Here is a 27459-nt window from a genome sequence, read left to right as displayed (position 1 = left end):
CCAAAATGAACTAGTCCTAGGTTTTTCGCCCGATCGGAATCGTTCCAATGCAGGAGAAATCTGTGGAGTGAGTAGGTAAATAATTATCGAACAGAATTTGAAATTTCGCTTCAGGGTCACTAGGGGGCGCCAAAACTCCATACAGGAAGTAGCCTATCGTCACTGAAATGGCTATAACTCGTGAACGGTTTGAGATATCTTAACGAGGTTTGGTACACATATGTACCAGCTCACTCCGGGATCACAGTAAAAAAGATGCGGATTTTGGGCACTAGGTGGCGCTGTAACAGGCTTGAGATCGGGAATGGCTATTACTACACAACCGTTAGCCCGATACACTTAATATTTTGTATTGTATGTCTTTGTGCAATGTACCATGAGGGTCTAGAAGGACATTGGCGTATCTTCAAAAACATGGCCGTCGTCGGCCAATGAAGGTTCAGGACTGATTTGACAGGGTTAACAAAGGTCGATCGGAACGAAACGCACTGTGCTTCTTCGTGTACTGCTCCTGAAGGCCTGTAAGAATTTTGGTGTCATTTGGCCACTAGGGGGCGTAATACCGTATTTCGGTGCCTGTATCACGTGACGTTTGACGTACACAAACAAACATGACATCATATGATAGATCGGCTCATGACGAAAAACTTTGCCTCTGGAAGCGTTGCTGTCAATCAAACGGTTTGTGAGTTATTGGCGATAACGTTCAAACCTACTTTTGCGAACTAGTCCTTGGTTTTTCGCCCGATCTGAACCTAACCAAGGCTGATTGATTCTGTGGAGTGTGACTATAAATAATTATCAAAAAAAAAATGAAATTTACATTCAATCACGCAAGGAGTGGCCAAAAACCAAACTGGGCGGAGCTTAAAACATTAAAACGGCCATAACTCGAGAGTCGTTTGAGATATCATCACGGGGCTTGAATCATATTTGTAGGCCATCGGTCTAAGGCCGTGATATAAAAAGCTCGCCGATCGGACACTAGATGGCGCTATAACGGGGAAAATGGCACTAAATACTGTGATTATGCAATGGTTACAACTTTCACGCCTATAATTTTATCTGTGGTCAAGAGATTTTCATGGGAGTTTTTTTTTTATCATCCTGAATTGTTTCCAAGTCCTACGATACCAAACATACCAGGTTTTGCCTTACGGTTAGTTCTGCACTGCAAAAACTGTGCTTACAAAACATGCGTGAATAACTCCGCGAGGGTTATTCCGATCGACTCGAAAATACCATAGGAAGAAATTAACTTTACCTTCTGAACAAAAAACTCTATTGGCGTTATGTTAAAATTTCCATCAGAAATGGCCGAAAATTGCAAAAAACGAAAAATTACATTCATTTTTTGTGTTTTCTACACATAAATGGTTATAACTCCGCTATGAAATGACATTTTTCTACCAGATTTGATACGCTGATGTCTGAGCAGAGTCTGAGGCAATACAAAGAAAATTGTTTGCCTACACCAGTAGTTGGCCTCATAATTGAACAAAACCTTTGACATTGAGTAAGCCTAATGGTCATACAATTGTTTCTTCACTAAACTAAAGTGAATAGCCGTGATACTAGCTACATGTAACACAGTCATGACCCGAGGTTACATGCACGAGTTTGACATAGCGCCACCTAGTGGTTATTTGTTATTTTCACTTAAAAATACTGCAACCTTACATCTAAAATCATGAGTCATCATAGATTGTGCCTTTCATGGCTTTGAGTATAATCATTGGTGGATTGCAGTTCACTCCCTAGCAACCAATGAGAATACCCTAGCAACCATTTAGCAAGAGCTGTATCTCAGTATCAGAACATCTTAGAGACATGGGGTTCGGCTATGACGACAACTATGAACAAGTGTGTCTGGTAGCTTACTTTTCATCATTTATTTTGTACAATGCAGCAAATCTACTCAGGCATGCCCTTAAAGGTCATAAGATCCCAAATCGCTTGAACCCAGGCGAATGACTTCACATTAAGCACGTGACATGTTTGTCCTATAGGTGCACGTGTGTTTAAGCATACATAGTCTGTATGAACTGTTTCTGACCATCTCTTTCGTTTTTGTGGATGCTGGATCAGCCTGGTCGACGACGTCTGACATCTTTGATGTGCTGTCCACTGTAAGTCTTTGCGGTCTGCTGCGCTGCTGTTTGTGTCGTATATGCACGTCCGCAGTCTGTTTGAACCATTGATGACCATACCACGACTCAATGGCCTTTTAGTTAAACTAAACACAGCCATTTCTGAATTGTATGTTTCCGTATAAATCTGAATAACTTATTCTCGTTAACAAATTATCCTTATAACTTCACATTAAGGACATTACATGTTTGTCTTATAGGTGCACATGTGTGTAAGCATAAATAGTCTGTATGATCCGTTTTTGACCATCTCTTTCGTTTTTCTGGAGCGAGGTGGTCTATCATTCATTGTGTCTGTATTCGGGTGCAACTCCTCAGCCTGGTAATCGACGTCTGACGTTTTTGACATGCTTTAATGCTCGAAACCCGGCAATTGCTGCTTGCAGCTATATTTTTAATTGCGTTACTTGATTTAAAAAAATACTTCGTTACATACTCGTTACTGATAAAAGTAGTGGAATTACAGTAACGCGTTACTTTGTAACGCGTTATTCCCATCACTGTCCATCAGCATAATAGAACAGCACATAGTTTCTTGAAAGAGAAATCGCAGATCATAAACACACCTAAACGCACGATAACGAATACATTACACATGACGTGTCTACGTGATCTTTATAGGGTGTGTGTGAACGCATGCACATACAGTATTCCAGAAAAACATTGGCAGTGTGAATGAACCAAATTCGACATATGCGGCTGCCTCAAGAATTTTCGGGTGTTTGTTGTTTCAGCTCCCACCTCTACAATGGGTGTATAGGTGCACTGGAACAATCCTAAAATGCATTAAACTTTCGTTTACAAAGACGTGAAATTCACCGAGTGGTCAAGGGTGTTCACTGATATGCTCACACAAAAATCGCTGCAAAAGATGCTTTCCAACAGGTTTTATCGTAGTTTTTGTCCAACTCCATTGGCTTGTATTAGATGTGCTGTGAGGTACAGTATTACTCTGCACCGGGAACTTTGTTTGTGTTCTTGCAATTGGCAAAGCCGGATTATCGCCACCAACTGGGTTGGAGTTGCTAAAACACCTGTTGGAAAGCAACTTTTGCAGCGATTTTTGTGTATGCATATCAGTGAACACCCCTGACCACTCGGCGAGCCCCACGTCCCCGCAAACCAAAGTTCAATGCATTTTAGGAAGGACTGCCCCTGTGCACCTATACATCCATTGTAGAGGTGGAAGGTGAAACAACAAACACCCGAACATCCTCGGGGCAGCCGCATATGTCGAAATTTCAGTCAAAACCGTTCTATTTCATCATAAACAATCTGAAAACATGACTTTAAGTGTAAAATACCAAACTTGTCCTTTAAAATCGTCTAGTTTTTCAGAAGTTGTGATGTAATGTGCTAAACACTGCTGACATTTGTTATGATGATATTGCACAAACAGCCAAATAACAGTTATTTATATACTGCAAATAAACCGTTTAATCTGTTTAATCCTGTTACCCTAATCAAGATCCTTATTTCTGTAGCAAATAAATAATTCTCTGATAGCCAAACACAAATACATAATATTACCTGAAGGTTATTTTAGTTACCATGGCTCCTTAAATGAAATGAAAATACTGTCATCATTCTCTCACTTTCATGTTTTTACAAACTAGGGATGTCAATTTATGCAATTTCCCATATTCAATGATAGTTTAAATAAACGATCAATCAATCGAATACTGGTTAACTGTAATGGTGCAATAAGCCTTTACTGCAGTGGCATATAGCCAATGACGTAAGTGTGCGAAAAAACACCAGCGTCCTCATGCCAATTAAAAGATTTTATTTTTTATCTAAATAACATGCTAGTGGGATTTTCAAATGAGTCAATGTAGTTGATGTTTTGATAAAAATCATCAATTTAATCTCGTAATGGAATATAATGACTAACAGACACCTATTATGGGCACTCATATGTGCGTCCATGACAAAATAAAAGTTTCATTCATTATCATCAAGTGTTATTTTTCTAGTTGTTCACCTCGCTTTCCGAGTCGTTCATACACCGTTTGTTGTAATTACATCCAAGAAGCACACAAACGGCACTTTTCCCGTCGTCACCTCAGCTTTAGACCCGCGGCGTATTTTCAGCAAAGATGCTTATATTATTAAGATATCATCCTTCCATTAGAAAACCCGCAACAGTGTTTAGCGTGAAGCGCCTCAGTCAGTCAATAATGATGATCAATGATATATGTTACGGGCGTTCAGAGTGTAACGACAGTCATTTACAGTTTGTTTTAGTTTCTTGACAGAATTTAATCTGTTCATTAAAAACGGCTTCTGGTTTCCTTCTCTGTGTATAGCAGCGTTGCTATGCTAATCTTGCAGGCTTCCCTGAAGAGGATCTTTGCTTTGAGTATCCTAACCGTATTTGCATTTTCTGTATCGGAAAAGATAATACTCTGGCAGTGAATGGGGCTTATGAACGGTGTATTTGGTGTAATGCATTGTGTTTAGTGGTGTACGATTCAATAAAACATTATTTTAACCATACCATACATTATTGTTTCTCCTCTATTCCACGCCTTTCTAAAAAACGTTGATCATTTTGAAAGCGCGGTGTGCTCCAATTGGCAGCTACCAGTGCATTGTGATTGGTCGAATACCTGACACGTGTGACGGAAATGTGGCCCTCCCTACCATATTTGGAAGATAAGCTCTCAGCACAATACTTATAGGAGATAACATCATATTTACTACCTTATCAATACGAGCCCGAAACTGATCCAGAAAATGTGATGACCAAGCTGATCAATCAACTTTGAGCAGAACGTAACAGATTGATAAAATAAGAATTCTAAAACATAAAACCATGTCTGCATTTCAACTTCACCATATTTCACCATAGACTTTGGGATTTGTAACTTTGCAGATTGTTAACAAGTGCACACCAAAAGAAATTTAAAATCATGAAAAGGAAAATAGGGGCATTTAACGACATTTTGTTCGTTTCCTCAACAGTGAACAATACTAAATGGGCATTCATAATAAATAAATGAAATCTCAAAAATCCAAATTTAGGGAAGATTCTTTAAAGAAATGCTTTAAAGGTGTCATATAGAAACGCTCTCCTCCATCTCCTTCTGTCCACAGGCAGTTGAACTGTGAGTTGAATTAGTAAGGCAGAACTAAGGGAGGCACTTCAAATGTTCCTTCATCTGTTCGCTCTCTCTCGCTCATTTTGGTTCATTACTCTGACTGTACCCAAAACAATGAGCAGAGGTTCAGAGACCACCCTCTTCTTTTCTTTCTTTCATCATTACCAAACCGAGGAAGCGAGGCCCAATAAAGCCTCTTAAAACAATTGAAATTGGAAAGTCACCGCAGTAACAAGAACAAGGACAGCAGAGTCAGACTTAAAAGGTGGATGTTCTGAATTGTTTATGCGTGAGAATCTGGGTAATGATGTTGAGCCTCTTAACTAGCTTGAGAATGGATGCGGCGCTCGGGCAGAAACCATTTAAATTTGGCCACAAGCATGTCCGACTCAGATGCTTTAAATTAACGGATAAAGTGGAATTTTCCGGGCTTGTCAAAAGTTAGGTAACTTCCATCAGAGTGTGCACATGAAAAGGATCCATGGATGAATGAATTATTTACTGCAGCCCTCGAAGAGAAACATTTCAACAGATGATGAGAAGACTTTCTGACAGAGATTAGGCCTCATGGATACACTGCAGAGTGTATTTAGGGTATGTTTACACGACAATGATGTAGTGAAAGGCCGTAAAAGTTTTTCTATTGCATTCATGAAATATTTCACACACATGACATTGCTGTCAAAAAGATTCCCGTTTATGGAGTTACCACTGAATCTGATCCGATGACGTTACCTTGTGAATAGGGCAGGAGCGATCAATTATTTTAGTAATCGAGTATTCTACTGATCATTACAACAATTAAGTAATCTGAGAAAAATTGCTTTACTTTATTAAAGAGTAGGGGTGACCCTGAACAGTCGAAGATTCGATGCATTGATAGGAGAAGCCTGATTTGACAACCAATCTCACAGTTGAATTGTCGCAGATGTGTTAAGAAATGAAGATAATTCAATTTTGGCCGTATATGGGTGCACATTATTTGATTTCACATATAACAGCTTTCTCCCAATATATTAATATACAGCACGTTATGATAATGCTATGTAAATAATATGTGAAGTAGCAGCTTTCGATAAATATTTAAAAAATGCATTAATAAATCCAACAACCGTCAGGACAGGGCTACACGTCCATAAGAGGTTTCTAGGTTAGTAAACCATTGCCTGTTTGTTTCTACATTTAAAAGACAAAGCTGGCAATTCTGGCTATACTTTCGTTCTTTAATAATTTCTTTATTTTATTTATAAATCACTCTGGGTTATCTGATTTGACTTGTGTTTTGTTTCCGTGCACTTCAGGCATTTTGCACAAATTTGTTCTGCACTTTGTTACTTCTGAACTTATTTTATAAAAAATGTTTATTTATTATAAACCTAAATTCTGACCTAATTTAATTCTGTACATTTTGGATTGCTTTTCGTTGTATCAATGTTGCGCTGTTGTGCTGGCCATATTTGCGCATGCAATTTAGCCGAACGCGCTAGGTGCTCTGCATCTCATATTTAGGAGTTCATCAAACTAAACATTAAAAAAACGGATGTTTGGTATAAGTTTTAAAATGTATTTAAAACAGGGTGGTTATCTTGTCAAAAGTTAAACTACAAAACAGGTAAGCCGTTTCTTTAAATTTCGGTGATGACACAGAAAATATCTGCACCGAACGTATATTTATGCCTGACACGGTCTTTCTTGTGATTTAATATTATGGCCGTGTTCACTTTCAAATGATAGAAAAGAGATTCCTGAAATAAATAATATAAGAATCATCAGATGTTTATGTACCTAAAGTGAATACAGAGATGATCAAAGTCAAAGTAAGCAGGTATTTCTGTGCTAAATATTAACGCTAGTGTCTATAAAAACATTAATTCAATGTGTTTTTCTTGTTATAAATTAACATTTAATGAATTGTATATAAAGCTTAGTTTTTATAATTTACAGTAACAATCACAAATTATATGTAATTTGTGGTGTTTTTTTGGTCACTACTGCTTTGACGCGCTAAATCTCCAAATTAATAAAATCGCTGAATTGTAGCCGGGTTTCAAAGGCAGGAGCACATTTGTTTTTTTTAGGTTTAGTTATCAAAATGTTTTTTTATATCTTTGTGTGATGTGATAAGTAAATGCATTGTCAGTTTTGCCTTCATCCGCCGTTCATCACTTTAAAGCCGCTCTATGCATTTCGGCGTTTGTGTCAAACAGCGACCCCTAGAGTCGCTGGAGAATACTTGCAACTGTCGTAATTTCCCACTAATTTCCCACTTAATGTTTCACAATTTCATACAAATATTAGGCTACTGCATAGTCTACTAAACTACAGATGATGGTCATAGGATAATAAGAAGTTTATTCCAAGTGTAGAGTGCATATAATAATAAAGTACCGCGTTTGCTAGCTTATAACGTTTTTACATGATTGCAGCTAAATCACAAGTAAACATTACAAAATGCCATGACAAAGTTAATTGTGTACGTTGCATTATTTCATAACGTTGTTCGCTATAATGTCACTATACATGATTATTGCTATTTATCATAATAGTTTGCAAATTGTGCATGTTAACACTATTTATAACCTCTAGGCTTATTTATGTCCTGATAATTATGTGAGATATTGACAACTGTTGTCATGATAATCGCATGACATACTACAAGCAAGCGCAACAACATACAACATAGACCACAAACAAGTTTACAAATGAGAGATTTACTTACTAGTCCATCAACAAGATAGCCAGATCAGCATCCCTCCAGTGCTGTCTTTTAGCTCACGGCAACGAGTAAAAGCCTGACCGAGTGGGACTCTTGTCCGGTTCCTAATGCGGTCAGATTCTCTTTTCCATTTCCTACTCAATTCCGAACGCGCTCTTAACTTTTAAATCGTTTAGCCTCACGTCTCAAATTCGCGCGTACAGTTGTTGTTATAGGCTTGATCGACTTCATGCAGCGCTGCAAGAACCGACAGCCGGACATCCGGCGGTCGGTTCTTGCAGTGCCACACGAAGTCGAACAGGCCTAACGTGTGTGACGCCGTTGCCGTAAAGCAAGTCGTGATTCTCGCGAGATTTGTCAGGGGCGGTTCTCTCAAGCTTGCATTGCTGGTTTTGGTAGCGGCGTCCTCCCCGAGCTTCAACAGGATTATGATTCGCCTTACTATGACTTTGTTTACCACCGAAATAACTTTGAAGCTGTTATATTAAGGTAAAGTCTGTGTCTTTAAAGACAGTTTTGGTCATTTTATCAGAAAGTTGTTTATGTGTGCTGCTTGTGAAAGAAAATAAAAGTTACCCATTTGTACCTGGTCTGGCCCCCTCTCAACCCATGCACACACACACATAGATGATTTGTATATCGGTTGACTATAGAAAGATTCGACAATTCTGATTCGAATATGTAAATCCTTAGTCGAGGACACCCCTATTAAAGAACAATCCTTATTATACGAGAGAAACTGATAAAGGTCTCTTAAAATGAACTAATTGGTTTTATTAATTAAAAATAATTAACATTTTTATTGCTAAAATTGCATTTATTCAGACTGCTAAACTCTTAAGCATTCTTTACAGTCAATAGAAATTTTACTATAGACGGTTTCAGCAGTAAAAACATCGAGCCTTTCGTGAAACACGCATAACTTTTGGTAAACAACACTAACAATCAATAACAATTGAGTCCTTTAAGAGTAGTTTATTTCTGATAATAAGCTAAATAAACAACAAGTAGATCACCTTAGTTCATATTTCATAGCTAACGCGTATAAAAAAACAACACTGAGGTAACTGTACTTTGTTAAATGAATATATACAATGTTAACTACAAACCGGCTGCCAAACTCCCCCTCACATAGCGGTGATTAATGATCGCCGTCTCCCCTCTTCTTTAGGAAACCAAAACATTTGTTATTGTTGATGAGGTATTAGTTCCAGAGTTCATTTTAGCCACCAGCCAGACCATTAAGCAAACAGAGACCAGGGGTCCGTTCTTTGTACCTCGCCTAATTGAGAGTAAGGAGATACGTGCCGATTTGGGCGGGGTCTGAGCTGGTCGGCCATGACTGTAGGAGACGTTATCGGTTGCCAGGGGCAACTTCACAGAGGCGCGATTTCCAGAGCTCTTTAATTTTGGTGCATTTATTATTTCGGCAGGACAGAGACGGATCTACAAATACAATAAAGTAAAGGAATAAAGTAATGCAAAAAGATAAAGCGAAAGAAAAGGGACCTTACAGGAATAAGCTCACACCAAGCGCAAAACAGCGGTATTTAGAGAAGCTCTCAGGCATTCAAAATATTGACCTATACGAGCTCCCTGCAGCAGAATGGCACAGAGACTTGGACCATTTACCTCCATGCACATATATGGACATTATAAATCATCTTGTTTTTGGTGTAAGTTACTACACAATGCAGGAGTTTAAAATCCACAGGTCTTTGGAAAATTTTGAGGCTTTCTGCTGTGGCTCGGTGCAGGACTTGGCCATCTACAAGCCTCCAGGTGGTGAAAACAGTGTTGTACTGGCAAATTTATGTTTCTTTACATGCGTTTAGTGTGTTATAATTACATTGCATTTAGCAGACACTTCTTGACCAAAATGACAAAGTAATTAACTGCGACTGCTTCATAAACACTAGATTGTAACGAGATGTTTTACACAAACGTTTCCAAAATGTAATTTGATTTTAGCCAAATGACACATACTGTAAGTTAACAGGTTTTTGTGTTGGGGGCTGCAAATTGGACAAACCAGTTCTGGGTTGGCTAGGGTAGTTATTGCAAGATGTAAATGTCCTGGTTAGATTAAAGCTATTAACAGTGTGGGTAACACTTTACTCGAAGGGGTATGCATAAGACTGACATAAAAAGAGCGCAGTTTTGGACAATATGTTTATATAGTGCTGTACAGCAGTGGTTCCCAAACTTTATCAGCGTGCGGCCCCCCTTGTGTACGGTGCATTCCTTTGCGGCCCCCAAAAGAAAATTTGTGACAAAAAAACTGTCCTAAATCTCCACATTTTAATAAAAAAAACATTAAATTATACAAAAAAGTAGTGCTTTTGGTTAGTAGCCTTATCTTTTAGGTTTAATTACACAGAATTCATGAAAAATTAATGTATTTCATAAAATTTCATAAAATGTCATAAAACTGGGGCCCCCCTGGCACCATCTCGCGGCCCCCAATTTGAAAACCACTGCTGTACAGTGATGACGTATTTTTAATGGCTAACCCCAGAAGGTGGGGGGACACTGGTTTCCTTTGCTAAAAAGCCCCATAGACTTTTGGATTATCACAAAAAATAAGGTCTGTGTTAAACAAAAGTTACATTTTGCATATACTAAAAAGACAAGTGTCATAAACTTTCGTTAAACACAGAGCTTAATTTTTGCGCTAATGCAAAAGTATATGGGAAAAGTGTTTAGGCTATTTTGAGAGGGAACCAGTATCCCCGCTTACTTTTTACATTTTGTTGGAAATAAGTATAAAATCAGTATCTTGAGCAGCACAAACACAGTCCTGTAGGCCCGCATTGTTGTTTTGATACTCACACATGTCTTTTGACTGAAATACACGCAAACACTGTTATAACAGTTTTGCAATCACGTAGTTTACATGGAGAACACATGGAGATCTTCAACAGTTTGCGTTTTCAGGAAAAACACAGTTGACGTATAAACAAACGGACCAAACCAGATTAACGCTTTTCTGGTTAAAATTTTTCTGGTTAAAATTGTTGTAGTGTAAATGGACCCTTAGATATGAACTGTATAGTAGTAAATCCGGACAATCGTTATTAAACACCAAAATGCCGTTTTGTGCAAGTTGTGAGCAAATCTGGCCCATAGTTAAGATTGGGAACTGAGAACCAGTTCTTATTCAGAACCGGTTCTGTTTTTCAAAGGAACCGGAACCGCCCTGAATTTTTAAGTTTCGGTTCTAAAAACAATTCCGATGTGATGCACGGGCAAAGCGCTGGGAGCGGTTACTTTAAATACTGTAGGCATGTTTTACCTCATGAATATTAATTATGTTGAGATACTGTTTACAGTCACGCAACCAAATTAACGCAGCAAGAAGTGCACCGTAAGAATGGGGTGTTATTAGTGCTGTTCATTGATTTTAGTAAGTTTTTTGACATTTGGATATAAAGTGTTTCAATACTACAATATATGGTGTAAAAATTCTAAGTGCTGCCCTCTTCAGGTTGTACAGTGGCTACTGCAGTTAAATTTTCCTATTGGATGTTGGGTCCAAAAAATAACTCGTGACGTAAGCAGGTTCAAGATCACCACGCCCTTGTTACGATCTCCCCACACACTTAGTTTGTCCCCTCTATCTCCTTGGGATCTGCCCACTTTTCTTGCATTTTTCCATTATTGCCAATGGGTGGAGTCAGGCTCTGACCAGGGGTTTAGTTACGCTTTAAATGGCATTTATCAAAACACTTACTTTGTCATATTAAGAACATTGTCATTGCTGCAGTTATACTTGGGACGTTGTCGCAGAACTTTTTCACAGTTTCAGCTATAAAATGTACCGGCATATTTCTCGCCTCTCGCGTAAATTATTTGATGGCTTACGTTTCTTCCCCATCACAAAAAAACACCACAGGTTTATCAATGCCAACAAAAGTATTATTTTGTTTTTGTTTGTTTGTTGATCACGAAGTACAATTCGGTGTATTCAACATGCTGCCATTGTTGTTTACAATGCGTGTAATGGTACCCTGTGATTTGTTTAGGAGATTTATTGCATTCTGCAGAGAATGAGGACTGGCATTTATTGCTTTTTGGGAAAAAAGGGGAAAAGACGACAGAATAACACAGAAGATTTTGTATTTTGCATACAATTAAGATTTTTTTTAAATACTGACCTGATACAATACTGATTTTGGCGGCAACTCATTTTTTTAAAATGCCGTTTATCTTCATATTCTTTCTTGGTCAAGCTTGTGAAAAAGTATCAATCTGCACTACCAGTACAGGATCAGAACGCGTTTTCAGGGCAGGTGGAAACATTAACACCCAAAAAAGTTTCTAATTTGAACCGTGCATCAATGTGCGTGCCTTGCACATGCAAAAATTAAGGTTACACTTTATTTTGATAGTCCACTTTAGACATTCTACTAACTATAAATAACTTTGCAACTACATGTCAACTAACTTTCAATAATTTACAACTATACTGTCATTAGATTATTAGTAGACTGTAAGGGTTAGGGGTTAGGAAAGAGGTTTGGGTTAGTGGAATAAGTTGACATGCACATGCAAAGATACTTCTAGACAGTTGAATGTCTGTTGAGATATCATCACAATAAAGTGTTAGTAGATATAAAGCAGACAGTCTACTAATACTGTAAAGATTGATTGTTGATAAGTAGTTGAAAAGTTACTTATAATTAGTAAAATGTCTAAAGTGGACTATCGAAATAAAGTGTTACCAAAAATTATATCCTGCAAAGGCTGCTGTACAAGTAATATGACAAAAAACTTTCTCCAGCATCTATAAATCTCAAATCATGCAGTGCTTCTGTTTCAAACATATCCACTTCACCAGGTAGGAAACCTTACGAGGACTACTCCAACAGGAATAAATATATAGTGACTGAAAATATGAATTCACTTAAAGTGACACTTTGTAGTTTTTCAACCTTCATAATATATTTTCAAGACCGTTGTGATAGTACATCAAATTAAAATAGGTTAAATGACATGTCTACCATAGCCTGACGAGGTCTGTATCACTTCTACTTGTACTTTTAAACTTGGGGTTTCGGGTAGTAACCCGAGCACAAAAAGAACTACAAAATTTGACTGCTTTACGGCATACATCACTTCATCCACTTCCTCAAATTCGGACGTTAGAGCGCAACTATTTATTTTCCTGATGTTTTTGTCATGGCCGAAGCAGCAACTTAGAAAAAGAAACACAAGGTTTTGTCGGAGGACACCAGAAAGAGAAAACGGGAGAGTGACAGAATAAAAGTAAGGACGAGGATCAATATTAGGTCAGCTTTCGCTCGCTGGCGTGAACTACAAGAGGAAGAGGGGTTCCTAACCGATCCTGATTTAGCAGTTATGCTTTTGGACTAGTTAGTAATGTTATATTGCTTGCATAAGTCCTGTCTGGCACCTACTTGGGGAGTGTAGAGAGAGACTTACATCGCGTGATTCTGTGGTGCCGAGGTAGTGTCACGGACCTACGACATGGGCGACCCGGGTTTGATTCACCTTTAGGCAATTTTTTTAATGTAAACTTAAACCAAGCGACCACTGTTACAACTGGCTTGAAAACGTGAGCTACGCGATCTTTTGGCGTTTGAGAAAAATAAAACCCATAAAATTATATTCATATGACATGCTGGAAGGCACACCGTGACTTTGTGACCTAACCCTAGTTATCTTCTTTTCCTTTGCGACAGTGCTGTGGCGCAAAGTACATGTCTAGCACCCCCTAGTGGCCAAAAAGTTCTGCACTGTGCCTTTCACATTTTAAATATTTTGACAGTGATTAATAAACACTAGGGCTGCTACTAACGATTATTTTAATAATCGATAAATTTATAGATTATTTTTTCGATTAATCGATGAATTAGATAAAAACAAGAAAAGCATTCATTTCCAACCCCTTATTCAAAAACAGAACTAAAATCTTTAGAAATTGCACAAACATGTTGCTCCTTGAACATCCCTGAGCTGTTACAATAATAATAAAATAAAATAAAATAAAAATGGACTAGCACAAAAAATACACATGTATGCTTTACATTTGCCAACTATATAGACTTTTTATGATGCCTTTCCCATCAAGAAGCCTCTCTTGATGGGATCTAAAAGATAGTATATGAGTATGTGTAATAGCACAATCTTTAAATCAACTAAATACATACATACATACTTGTTTTAGGCTACGTTCATACTGCAGGGCTTAATGCTCAATTCCGATTTTTTGAAAAAATGTGATTTTTTTGCAAGGCCGTTCACATTTCCAATTAAATACGACCTTTTGTGATCTCCTGTGTGAACGTGAAATGACCCAGAAGTGACCCGCATGCGCAGAAGAGTACTCAATGGTCAATGACGTCACTTGTTAACTAACGTTAAACATGGATGTCAACAACAGAGTCCAGGGCCGCTGGAAGTCATTTTGAACAGGGGGTGCTGTGAATTATTTTTTTTTAACAAAAAACCTATGAGCCTATAGGCCTATTTAAAATACATGAGTTTCACTACTTTATTGTCATATACACTTCAGTGCACACAGCCAGGGTCTGAAACACACAGACATCATCAGTTATCAGATTAATATATGCGCAATTAATCAGAAACAGACATACTTTTAATAATCCAAGGGGAAATTACTTTCGTTACAACTTCAGATATACATACATACAACATATTTACATACAACATATAATATTATAACAACATATAATATTAATTAAACTTTACAATTTTCAATGTCCATGCGGACGAACATATGTTACTTTCGTAAGATCGTAAGATCTTTTTTTACTAAATAGTACTATTACTGTCTTTTTTAAACTTATAGATAATTCAAAAATTGAAAAAAATAATAATAATGGGTTTAGTTCTGATATTGTATACTTTTATAAAGATATACTTGTATAATTACATTTTTAGAATATATTAGGCTTTATATAAGGTTTGTACTCTAAAAATACTATTTGTTACAAACAAGAGATGAGTTCTCATCTCACCAAATCCACAGATTATATACAATAAATTCGTGGGGTAGCATTTAAAAACATTTAAAAATAGATGCATTTGTTTAAAGCAAAGCATTTACTTAGCTACAGATGAAGCAGCTCTTTGCGCCTTCTAACGTCTCATAATCAGTCCCCGTTTATGTCCAAGAGACTCAATAATGATCTTTTACATTTTAATCCTTTAATTTTTCGTATTAAAAAGCGTTTTTGTGCTGCTTCGCATCCATGTATGTGAAAAGCAAACCCGCGCATATTATCAACGCGCTCTTTACTCTAGCAAAATACACTAGCATCGCGCATTGCGCCGGTTGTATAATAAAGTCCAAAGTCTCTCATGAGCTAGGGGACGAACGCCCAGGGAGTTCAGAATTTCTGTGTGGGCATGCATTAGCCAAAGGTGTGTGAGTCTATTCAGGGTCATGGTGCTGATGCCCGTATCTTCAAAAGACGCAAGGCGGAGAAAGTGCGCTCGGATGAGGCCACGGAGATGCACAGACAGTAATGAAATTAAAATCCAAAATACACGTAATAACCTACGTGTGTCAAAAATAATTATAGTTATTTATTATACTTATTATAATAATAAGTAATATATAAATTGTGCAAAAAAAATCTCCCCAATAACAAAGGGGATCCTGCCTTGGAAACTCCGGCTACAATTCAGTGTTTTTATTTAATTTGGAGATTTAGTGCGTCAAAGCAGTCATGACAGAAAAAAAACGACAAATGAGAAATGACAAATGTTTTGTGATCGTTACTGTAAATAATAAAAACGAAGCTTTATATACAAATCATTAAACGTTAATTTATAACAAGAAAAACACTGAAATTAATGATTTTATAGACACTACGCGGTGCAGATATTTTCCGTTTCAGCACCGAAATTTAAAGAAACGGCTTACCTCTGTTTAAATACATTTAACATTTTAAAAACTTATACCCGTCGAAAAACATCCGTGTTTGTATGTTTAGTTTGATGAACTTCTAAATATGAGACGCAGAGCACGCACCTAGCCCGTTCGGCTAAATTGCATGCGCAAGCATTGCCAGCACGCAATAGTGCAACATCGATACAACGAAAAGCAATCCAAAATTTACACTTAAATTAGATCAGAATTTACGTTTATGATAAATACAATTTTTTTAATAAAATAAAGTCAGAAGTAACAAAGTGCAGAACAAATGTGCAAAATGCCTCAAGTGCACGGAAACAAAACACATGCCAAATAGATCAATCAGATAACCCAGAGTGATTTATAAATAAAATAAAAAAAGTAAAGAAATTATTAAAAGAACGAAAGTATAGCCAGAATTGCCAGCTTTGTCTTTTTTAAATGTAGAAACAAAGAGGCAATGGTTTATTAACATAGAAACCTCTTATGGACGTGTAGCCCGGTCACAGGGGTTGTTGGATTTATTAACGCATTTTAAAAATATTTATTGAAAGCTGCTACTTCACATATTATTTGCAGCATTATAATAATATGCTGTATATTAATATAGTGGGAGAAAGCTGTTATATGTGAAATCCGATAACGTGTGCACCCATACGGCCAAAATTGAATGATCCTCATTTCATAACACATCTGCGACGATACGACTGTGAGATTTGTAGTCGAATCAGGCTTCTCCTATCGATGCATTGAATCTTCGACTATTCTAACCTCACACCTACAATCTTCTCGTTTTAAAAAAAAATAAAAAGGAGGAGAGCAAGGTTTTGGCCATGGCGTTTTGTGGAGCAGTGTTAGCAACGTCCCCCATGGTTGTTGTTTATCTTCTCGTTTCAGCCTACTTCAACACAGAATTATGACGTATGGGTCGGATACATGTGGCCTGGCCGTTCAGACTGAGGACGCATTTCAAAAGATCGGATACGTATCGGATTCAGGACCACATACCCAAGTGGCCTGGGTCACATTTGAAAAGATCGGATCTGTGTCGTTCAGACTGTCATGAAAAGATCAGATACAGGTCGCATAGGGGCAAAAAAATCAGAATTGGGTTGTTTCAGCCTGCAGTGTGAACGAAGTCTTAGTTACAAGTTGCGTAAAGGTAAGTAACCCAACAAGCATTTACAGACAAGACGTAGGCGCGCACACACACACACACACACACACACACATTCTCTCTCTCTCAAGTTCACTTGAAGCTTATTCATTACATTATTACCATCAATGTAGTAAGTGCAAGGTTCATTTATACACCACATTTAAACACAGCTTAAGATGACCAAGTTCTATAAAAGAACTTTAAAATTAAATTAAAAAGTACAACACACAAATATATTTGTCAATAACCTATGAGACAAAGCACAGAATATACACTGCAAAAAAATGCTTTTCTAACTTAGTAGTTTTGTCCTGTTTTCACTCCAAATATCTTATAAATCTTAAACAGCTAATGTTAACTTGTCATTGTTGTCAAGCTGGGTAACGAGTAAACACCTGCACCAGAAGGGCTACTGGAGGGATTCTGTATTGACCTGCTGATGAAGTCCCTTCCTCTTCATCAAAGGGTCTTTTTACACCTGGTCACTTCATGTGTTTTTTCTGATCGGATAGCTATCTCATTTGTTAAAACTGTTTCATTTACATTTGGCCACATAAATGCGTCTTGGCAAAACGGATATGAATCCGATCTTCTACTACCGAACAAAATGCAAATACACTATTCATTACTTCACCTTAAAAAAAATTGCTCGGCATAAGCTGGAGCGCGCAATACAAAGCAGCAGGAGAGTGACGGCGCGATGATTTAACGTACAGATCCATGACGAAGAAAAGCGTTCACAAAACTCTCTCTCAAAGTTTGATTTCTTTGTTTAATATCATTGAAGTTTGTCATTGGACTTTTTTATTGGTTCTAAAAAGCTTTTTTGCCCGCTGCCGTCGCTCCATAAAGCATAAGGGTGTCGTCTCTGATTGTTTACCTCTTTGCCTTTCTACCTCTTTGTTTTTATTGCTTGGATTAATCATGAATGATGTCGTTGTCAGAGAGTCATGTTGGCAAGCGGTTTACATGCTCACTTAAGGTTTTGCTATGACCTGGTTAGTTTACATAAATGCTTAAATGAGTGTAAGTTTCTATCATCATTTTTACTGCTTGGATTAACGATGAATGAGTTTGTTGTCAGAGAGTCACATTAGCAAAAGGCTAACGCATGCTCACTTACGGTTTTGCTATGACCTGGTTAGTTTACATAAATACTTAAATGAGTGTAAAATGTTAGTTTCTATCATCATTTTTATTGCTTGGATTAATGATGAATGATGTCGTTGTCAGAGATTCACGTTGGCAAGCGGTTAACATGCTAACTTAAGGTTTTGCTATGATCTGGTTAGTTTACATAAATGCTTAAATGAGTGTAAAATGTAAGTTTCTATCATCATTTTTACTGCTTGGATTAACGATGAATGAGTTTGTTGTCAGAGAGTCACATTAGCAAGCGGCTAGCGCATGTGCACTTACAGTTTTGCTATGACCCAATTAGCTTACATAAATACTTAAATGAGTGTAAAATGTTAGTTTCTATCATCGTTTTTACTGCTTGGATTAATGATGAATGATGTCGTTGTTTAAACTCTATATACTGTCAGAGAGTCACGTTAGCAAACGGCTAGCGCATGCTCACTTACAGTTTTGCTATGACCTGGTTAGTTTACATAAATGCTTAAATGAGTGTAAAATGTTAGTTTCTATCATCATTTTTACTGCTTGGATTAACGATGAATGAGTTTGTTGTCAGAGAGTCACGTTAGCAAGCGGCTAGCGCATGTGCACTTACAGTTTTGCTATGACCCAATTAGCTTACATAAATACTTAAATGAGTGTAAAATGTTAGTTTCTATCATCGTTTTTACTGCTTGGATTAATGATGAATGATGTCGTTGTTTAAACTCTATATACTGTCAGAGAGTCACGTTAGCAAACGGCTAGCGCATGCTCACTTACAGTTTTGCTATGACCTGGTTAGTTTACATAAATGCTTAAATGAGTGTAAAATGTTAGTTTCTATCATCATTTTTACTGCTTGGATTAACGATGAATGAGTTTGTTGTCAGAGAGTCACGTTAGCAAGCGGCTAGCGCATGTGCACTTACAGTTTTGCTATGACCCAATTAGCTTACATAAATACTTAAATGAGTGTAAAATGTTAGTTTCTATCATCGTTTTTACTGCTTGGATTAATGATGAATGATGTCGTTGTTTAAACTCTATATACTGTCAGAGAGTCACGTTAGCAAACGGCTAGCGCATGCTCACTTACAGTTTTGCTATGACCCAATTAGCTTACATAAATACTTAAATGAGTGTAAAATGTTAGTTTCTATCATCGTTTTTACTGCTTGGATTAATGATGAATGATGTCGTTGTTTAAACTCTATATACTGTCAGAGAGTCACGTTAGCAAACGGCTAGCGCATGCTCACTTACAGTTTTGCTATGACCTGGTTAGTTTACATAAATGCTTAAATGAGTGTAAAATGTTAGTTTCTATCATCATTTTTACTGCTTGGATTAACGATGAATGAGTTTGTTGTCAGAGAGTCACGTTAGCAAGCGGCTAGCGCATGTGCACTTACAGTTTTGCTATGACCCAATTAGCTTACATAAATACTTAAATGAGTGTAAAATGTTAGTTTCTATCGTCGTTTTTACTGCTTGGATTAATGATGATGATGTTGTTGTTTAAACTCTATATACTGTCAGAGAGTCACATTAGCAAGCGGTTTATGCTGCACTAACGGGTTTGTTATGACCCGGTTAGTTTACATAAATGCTTAAATGAGTGTAAAATGTTAGTTTCTATCATCGTTTTTACTGCTTGGATTAATGATGAATGATGTCGCTGTTTAAACTCTATATACTGTCAGAGAGTCACGTTAGCAAACGGCTAGCGCATGCTCACTTACAGTTTTGCTATGACCTGGTTAGTTTACATAAATGCTTAAATGAGTGTAAAATGTTAGTTTTTATCGTCGTTTTCACTGCTTGCATTAATGATGAATGAGTTTGTTGTCAGAGAGTCATGTTAGCAAGCAGCTAGCGCATGTGCACTTACAGTTTGCTATGACCCGGTTAGCTAACATAAATGCTTAAATGAGTGTAAAATGTTCGTTTCTATCGTCGTTTTTACTGCTTGGATTAATGATGATGATGTTGTTGTTTAAACTCTATATACTGTCAGAGAGTCACGTTAGCAAGCGGTTTATGCTGCACTAACGGGTTTGTTATGACCCGGTTAGTTTACATAAATGCTTAAATGAGTGTAAAATGTTAGTTTCTATCATCGTTTTTACTGCTTGGATTAATGATGAATGATGTCGTTGTTTAAACTCTATATACTGTCAGAGAGTCACGTTAGCAAACGGCTAGCGCATGCTCACTTACAGTTTTGCTATGACCCGGTTAGCTTACATAAATGCTTAAATGAGTGTTAAATGTTTCTATCATCATTTTTATTGCTTGGATTAATGATGAGTGATATGTATTGATGTCGAAGTCTTATCACTATGCATGTTAGCACTAGGTCAATACATGTTGCACTATTGTTGGTCTGTGCCACTGATCTGTGGTCTGTGCGGAGACTCTGTCAGTTGACCAATCAGAGCAGAGCAGGCTACTGAAAGGTGGGGTTTAGGCAGACTGAGTCGTTAGACGACTTCACACGAATCATTTGGGGATTTCTGAGAAATGAGGTAATTTTTAATTTATATTTTGAGAAAATTACAGTGTTTCTTGACCTTGCATGCATTTAAACCTGTTGTCCAGGACTTATAAACAGTGATAGGATGCTTAAAATTGTCATCTTACTGGCTCTTTAAGTATTGTGCATTATTTTTCATATTTCTGTTGTTATATGGAACAGGAATCGGAACCGGGAATTGTTAGGCAGAACTGGACCCGGAATCAAAACTGGAAAATTTCTTACGATACCCAGATACGATAGGCAAATGCTTATAGATGAAATCAATGTAACAATAGACACAACTAAGGTTATTAAACGTACCACAGTTACAAAAAGCTTGAGATAACAGCAGGTATGTAAGCTGACCTGAAGCTTGCACCCCTTAAAGTACCTGAAATATGTTGGAGAGATCACGAAGATTGAAGATGTAGTGGAATTTGATGGCAGTTGGCAGGAACGTGGCAGTCACGCGCTGATGAAACACTAATGCCATCTGGACCAGCTGAGAACAGCTCTTCTGAAGAACTTGTGTGAATCCTTCACCGCGGAGGTGTTGACTTAAGATGCTGCAGTAGATGGTGTTTAGGGCGTCCACTCCGGGGAACGAGAGAGCAAATACGGAGAAATGCCTCTGAAATGGACCAATTTAGATTCAATATCTATTCCTGTTTATTTACTTGCTTCCAAAAATGTGTTATTGAAATTTCACCAAGGTATGTGATTAAAAATATGACAGAGGCCAACGAAGCGGGGAAAGCGAGAGATGTGTTTAATTCACAGTTATGGCAGGCCGCCTGAGCATGTACCTGCAGTCGGGGGTTGATGGTGAAGCTGCCCGCAGTGGGATTCATGCAAGACACGTACTGCACATTGTGGATCTCCTTCAACTGCAGCTTGCTCCTGTCGTACCTGAGAGGACACAACGTTCAGTCAGTCACAGATAAAAGCTCACACACGCCATGATCTGTATGCACAGTGTGTCTTTCTTTAAATTCACTGCAGCTTAAAGGAATGCACTGACTCCTGTTCATCTCTGATCTAATAGACATCGCAGAAACACTGCAAAGCTGATAGTAGGCATATGTTATGTTTTCATTGACAAACCACAGCACCTCCAGGCAGCGACTAACAGCATAGACAAAATAAAGTAAACCTCTTGTGACCTCACGCACCGAGTAATCGCCAATGATCTCCAATGATTTTACGGTGCTTAACAAGATAAAACTCTTATGTAACAAAATCCATTAGTGTAGTAATTAGATTCTCTATCTAAGCAAAGGTAACAAGGTGAAACAGTCATAACTAGCATGTCCATTGTGTTAAATAGATAAAAGACAAGCTTGTGATTCTGGGAGAAACGGATTTATCCATGAAATTGAATTTATTTGGCTGTTAGGGTTGGCTTCAAATAAATCATTGTGATGCGCTTGAAGCCATGTGATTATCAAACAGTACGTACCAGTGGTTATAGTCCATGTGTTGACGGATAAGGGTGTGAGGCTGAACGGTGCCGTACGCGTCCACTTCCGGCATGTTCATGTCATCTATGAAGTATATGAGCCTCTTGCTGCCGGGCGGCCCGTAGTTCCTCCCCGCCTTCTTCTCTAAAGGTTTTTCCAGAACAGCTGCGGGGAAAGATTGCAAAGATGCTTATCGATTTGTTTAGAAAATGTTAATGAGTTTATAGATAAAGCCTCAAAAACATGAAGCATGGTAGATCGGAGTACTTTCAATCAATGGGAAGCATTTTATGTCCATGACCTTTTTTTAAATTATGACACCAACAAGAAACTTATAGCATGTTAGATAAGCAATTAAAAATAATATAATGTTACTTTGCCGGTAAATGTGACCGGTGAAGGCAAATTCAGTAGGAATGAGCAAGTTTTAGAAAATGTATTTATATTTTCACATTCTCTACTTCACGGTTCCCACACCTTAGTAAACTTCAAATTCAAGGACCTTTCAAGGACTTTCCAGGTCCATTACTCTCAAATTCAAGGACTAAATGAAAGGAACATTTCAAGTGAGAGCAAGGTTACATTGTTACCTTTTAAGATACATTGTTACAGTTGCCTTTCAAGGGAACTCGCGCTGCGTCACTGCGGTGACACTTTGGGGACGCCTACAGGGGTAAGTGCGTCTGAATGTGTATATCAAATTCAACCAATGGTGAGACTTAACTACAAAGACAGGAAGTATATCGCTATCTGAAATATTGCCAAAGACTGCGTTACAGGGACGCAGGAAGTATGGCAATGGAGACGCAGTGTCTTGTTCCCTTATCAGGAAACAACAGTTACATACGTAACCCGAGACGTTTTCATGTGTCAAACACAAATATGCAAAAAAGCATTTTGGTATGAATTTAACATTCCCATACAGAAGATATAAGCATTTAAAGTGAACAGTTTAGCACGTGTGCTTAAAAAGTCTAGAAATATTCTAATATTATCCTACACTACACAGGGAATAATATGGATTTTTTCCAGAAAACTTCTTGCATTAAATAAATTCAAGCACATTCAATGACCTGTATCTATGCATGTATATTTTCAAAAACTTCCCAGGGCCTTGAATTATTTTTATAACTTTTAAGGATTTCAAGGACCCGTGGGAACCCTGCAACTACGTCAACTCTAAACCTTTCCCTAACCCTACACTATCAGTCTACCAATACTCTAATGAGAGTTATTTGATATGTAGTTACTTATAAATACTAAGTTAGTAAATTACTTATAGTTAGTAAAGTGGCCTATCGAAATAAAGTATAACCCAGAAATCTACATTATCACACGGGAAAAAAAACTCCGTAAGCAATTTTATATTTCAAACAGTGAATGCAATAGAGTAGAAAAAGTTATGAATTGCAGCTTCAATTCAGATGTTTATTAAACCTCTCTGAGAACAAACAGTGTAGTATATTAAGTGCTTTGTCTATTTATGAATAAAAGCTGCTGAGACAAAAAAAAAAACACATGGGTGAACATGCTGAGGAGTGATAAATATCAAACCAACAGTTCGCAAAGACAGTAGAGGACAACACCACAAATAAAACGGCTGACACTCAGAGAAATGTGCAGTGGGATCAGATCACAAAAAAATCTGTCAATGTCCAAAGGACACTGCAGTTGCACTTTTTGTTTTGTTGTCAGTCCTGTCCTGTAAAATGAGAGAAAGGCTCAAACACAGTACATACCCTGTAACATGGCTGAAGTAGTATAGTAGTTGAAGGGGACATTTTTGATGGTGTACTTCTCAGGGTCCAAGGAACCAAGTTTGTCTCCCACCAGAACAGACTTTCCAGTGCCAGCATTGCCTACCAGCATGACCGGTCGCCTCCTCTCCAACAGACGGTCCATGAAATAGCGCACACGGATGGTCTCTGTAGTGTGGACGAGGCAGGCCTAAAGGAGAAATGTGCTGGGTTAGTTTCAGTTACCTTTAAGTCTCAGTTTAAGTTGTAGTTGAGCTTTCCGACTAGCAAGAAACATCTTAAGATACCATGACATTGAATACATTGAAAAACATCCACAGGCAGAAAATCAAGAACACCATACCAGTGTTTTCCAGACTTGCAGTTTTGTGGCGGCACATCTGCATCTATGCACAGCGTTTTTGCAACTTAAATGAGGCTCAGCGGAGTGCGTCCACTGATGCCACAATGTTTGTACAAAAACTGTCATGTAAGACAGAGGTAGTGATAACCGTGATGTGCAAACATCTACTAGTGGTGGCTAATTTAGATTTTGGGGCAGACTGACAAATACATTAATGTATGAAAAACACTGCATTCCAACGATGCTCCCCGTTGCTCGCTCCCACTTTTTGTATGACGTCACAGCAGTAGGCAGTGCAAATATAACACCACACCTATAATGCCACTACTAAACTAAAAGGAAAAGCTAAACGAGCCAAAGTAAAGTGAGCTAACACAACCTGACCTGTGGGGTACTACGCAATGGAAAAGCACCATAAGATACCAAATTTGAATCAAATTCTAAGGCAATCCCATAATGCATTGCAACAAGATTTGAGCCAAAAAAATGTATCCAAGATTGCAGACAAAGCAAGAAAATGGCAGGTATCATAAGTCAATAACAGAAATCATACACATTTTACAAACCTGAAGAGGAATTTCTGGATCCATCTCAAATTTGGGAATCAGTTTTGTCCACGATTCGAATTTTTTTGTCTCGGGATCGATGTAGTAATCAAATACAGTGCCTTGCGCTGGGAACTTTATGGTTTTGAACTCCGTAACCCACCACTTACTGAATTCCACCCTGTAATCCACGAGCTGCAGTGAAAGTGTACAGGAATTACACATTCATTATTCATTCAAGGTAGAGTTAAACAAAAGATTCAGTTCTAGAAATGAAAGTACAGATGTATGTACGTATGTATGAGGTCTGTAAGAGCACATTTAAATTGTGCTTTGACTGAGAAGCTCAGACAACCAGATCCATAAGATCCCACCTGATCCTGGAACATGGTCCCGCCGAAGGCCCAAACAGCTGCGAAGACAAAGTAGAGCTCATAGATATCTTTATGGGAATCTGGAGGAGTGTGTTCTGGGATAAGAAGACATTCCAAGAGGTCACAGAGCATCTGGACCATACTCTGCTCAGGTATTGGGATGATCTTCTTAAATCTGGGAATATGAGTGATAGTAGCTCTGTAACTAAGAATTCACACACGGTCAACTACACGAAAAGTTCGGGAAAAAGTGAAGTATAAGCAGGGCTGTTATCCCGAAACATTTAAACACCTCTTAACTCATTTACCACCAGACTTTTTATTAAAGTTGCACACCAGCATTTTTTGCAATTTTCACAAAGTTTCAAAAAATGCATTCCAGGAGAATTTTCTTCTAGAAATATATAAACATACAATATATTTCAAATGAAAGAACAGAAACAAACAAAACGGAAAAAAATCATCCTATATTCATTTGTTCTCTTTTTATAACCTCTCGAATATGGGTAGGTTTTTCAAAAATACCAAATATGAGCAAAAAGCTGAAAAAAATTGCATTTTTGTAAATAACTTTTGTTAGAGACCAGATTCAGAATGATGATCAAAACATACACGGAGTTTACTATGTTATAGAATTAGCTGATGCTTCTTTTTTTATAAATTGGTTAAAAGCGCCACCTAGTGGATAATAGCGGAATTAAAGATTACAGTAAAAACTCATCAGGGAGGCAACATTGGCAGGGAAATGTTTTCTCTTAAAGGCGAGGTGAACGATTTTTGAGAAACGCTTTGAAAAAGGCAGTTGGGCCAAGTTCAAAAACATTTGTAGCCAATCAGCAGTAAGGGGCGTGTCTACTAACCGACATCGTTGCCTGGGTTGCGTATGTGTGGGGCGGGTCTATCAATAGAAAGTACAGATTCTATAGAGACAGAGCGCAGTTATGCAAATTTGAAAACCACGCGCACCGGGGGGGAAAGCGATCCAACCGTCTCCATTGACTTTGTATTGAGAGAAGCCACCTCCTTGTCATTTCTGGCTTATAACAAAAAACAGAACAACGCCCAAAAGCCGCCGTGCGACAACATGCACAGCCAACAAGCCAAAGAACCCAGAAACAAGCCCCTATAAGCTGTCGAGCCGCAAACCCAGTCCCCAAGGAGAACAAAGTGGATCGCCGACCACGCCTCCCCCCAGTGGACGCAGTTTTACTAATAGAAGTACTATGAAAAGTTGCCTGTATCCATTTTTGTGTCTTTAAACGCTCGTTTTTTGGGGTCTGCAGCTTATAAAAACTTATTTACAGATTAAACTTAAAAACAGAATAATACCTAAAAGCTGCTGTGTGACAAGGTGTACATCTAACAAGCCAAAAAAACCAAATACGTTTTTATAAGCTTTCGACTTCAAAAAACGAGTGTTTAAAGACACAGAAATGGAAACAGGCAACTTTTCATAGTACTACTATTAGTAAAACTGTGTCCAATAGGGGGAAACGTAGTCGGCGATCCACTTTATTCTCCTTAAAGACTGGGTTTTACGGCTCGACAGCTTATAAAAACTTATTTCTGGGTTCTTTGGCTTGTTAGCTGTACATATTGTCACACAGCAGCTTTTAGGCATTATTCAGTTTTTTGTTATAAGCCAGAAATGACAAGGAGGCGGCCTTTTGCAATACAAAGTCAATGGAGACGGTTGGATTGCTTTCCCCCCCCCCGGTGGGCTTGGTTTTCAGGTTATGACGCGCTGCGCTCTGTCTCTATTGGGGTAGGGGCGTGATTGTTTAGGTGATTTCAAATCTCAACACTGGCTTTCAGAGATCATGCACCCCGCCTTTAATTGACAAGATAAAATGTCAAAAAAGAGGGGAAAGAGTTACAGTAACTATTTTTTGAATGAAAGGTAATTTACACACTTCCCTTAAAACACAAAGATGCAATTTACATTTTGAAAATATGTACTGTATTTTATACTCATTGCCATAGAACTTTTGCTTTTAAATTATTTCACACTTACTGCCCAAGTACCAAAACATTAAGAATTAAAAAAATTGGTTGAGGACATAAAGGGGCATTTCTCGGAAATGGTTTAGATTAATTCAGAACTAGACCTTGTTATATTAGGACATCGTAAATACTCAGACGGGATCATGAGTATATCAGGAAACAAAGCGTTTATATTTGTAAGCATGAAGGGGTTCTGTATCTGGATGTGTGATCAGATCCCGTGTGGAAAGACACGCTAAATGAATAGCTGTTAATCACAAATGGCTGCAGTTGTCTTTAGCCACATGATGTAGGGCTGTAA

At 37.9% G+C, this 27459-nt stretch overlaps 1 protein-coding gene across 3 annotated transcripts in view; it reads right to left on the bottom strand.

Moving 5' to 3' along the window:
* Nucleotides 1-27459, bottom strand: part of dnah9 (dynein, axonemal, heavy chain 9) — a 260170-nt gene that overhangs the window by 115206 nt on the left and 117505 nt on the right. For all 3 annotated transcript variants that reach the window (XM_073866631.1, XM_073866632.1, XM_073866634.1), the window contains exons 36-41: nucleotides 25155-25329; nucleotides 24802-24975; nucleotides 23875-24082; nucleotides 22135-22300; nucleotides 21482-21584; nucleotides 21067-21306 (exon numbers count right to left, since the gene is read on the bottom strand). In XM_073866631.1, the coding sequence (XP_073722732.1) occupies nucleotides 21067-21306; nucleotides 21482-21584; nucleotides 22135-22300; nucleotides 23875-24082; nucleotides 24802-24975; nucleotides 25155-25329 (1066 nt within the window). The remainder of the gene's footprint in view (nucleotides 1-21066; nucleotides 21307-21481; nucleotides 21585-22134; nucleotides 22301-23874; nucleotides 24083-24801; nucleotides 24976-25154; nucleotides 25330-27459) is intronic.

The sequence above is a fragment of the Misgurnus anguillicaudatus genome, chromosome 4 (assembly GCF_027580225.2).
Source record: "Misgurnus anguillicaudatus chromosome 4, ASM2758022v2, whole genome shotgun sequence".
In the NCBI taxonomy this organism is placed as follows: Eukaryota; Metazoa; Chordata; class Actinopteri; order Cypriniformes; family Cobitidae; genus Misgurnus; species Misgurnus anguillicaudatus.
Note: the sequence above shows the minus strand (reverse complement) of the source record. Positions and strands in the feature narration are given on the sequence as shown.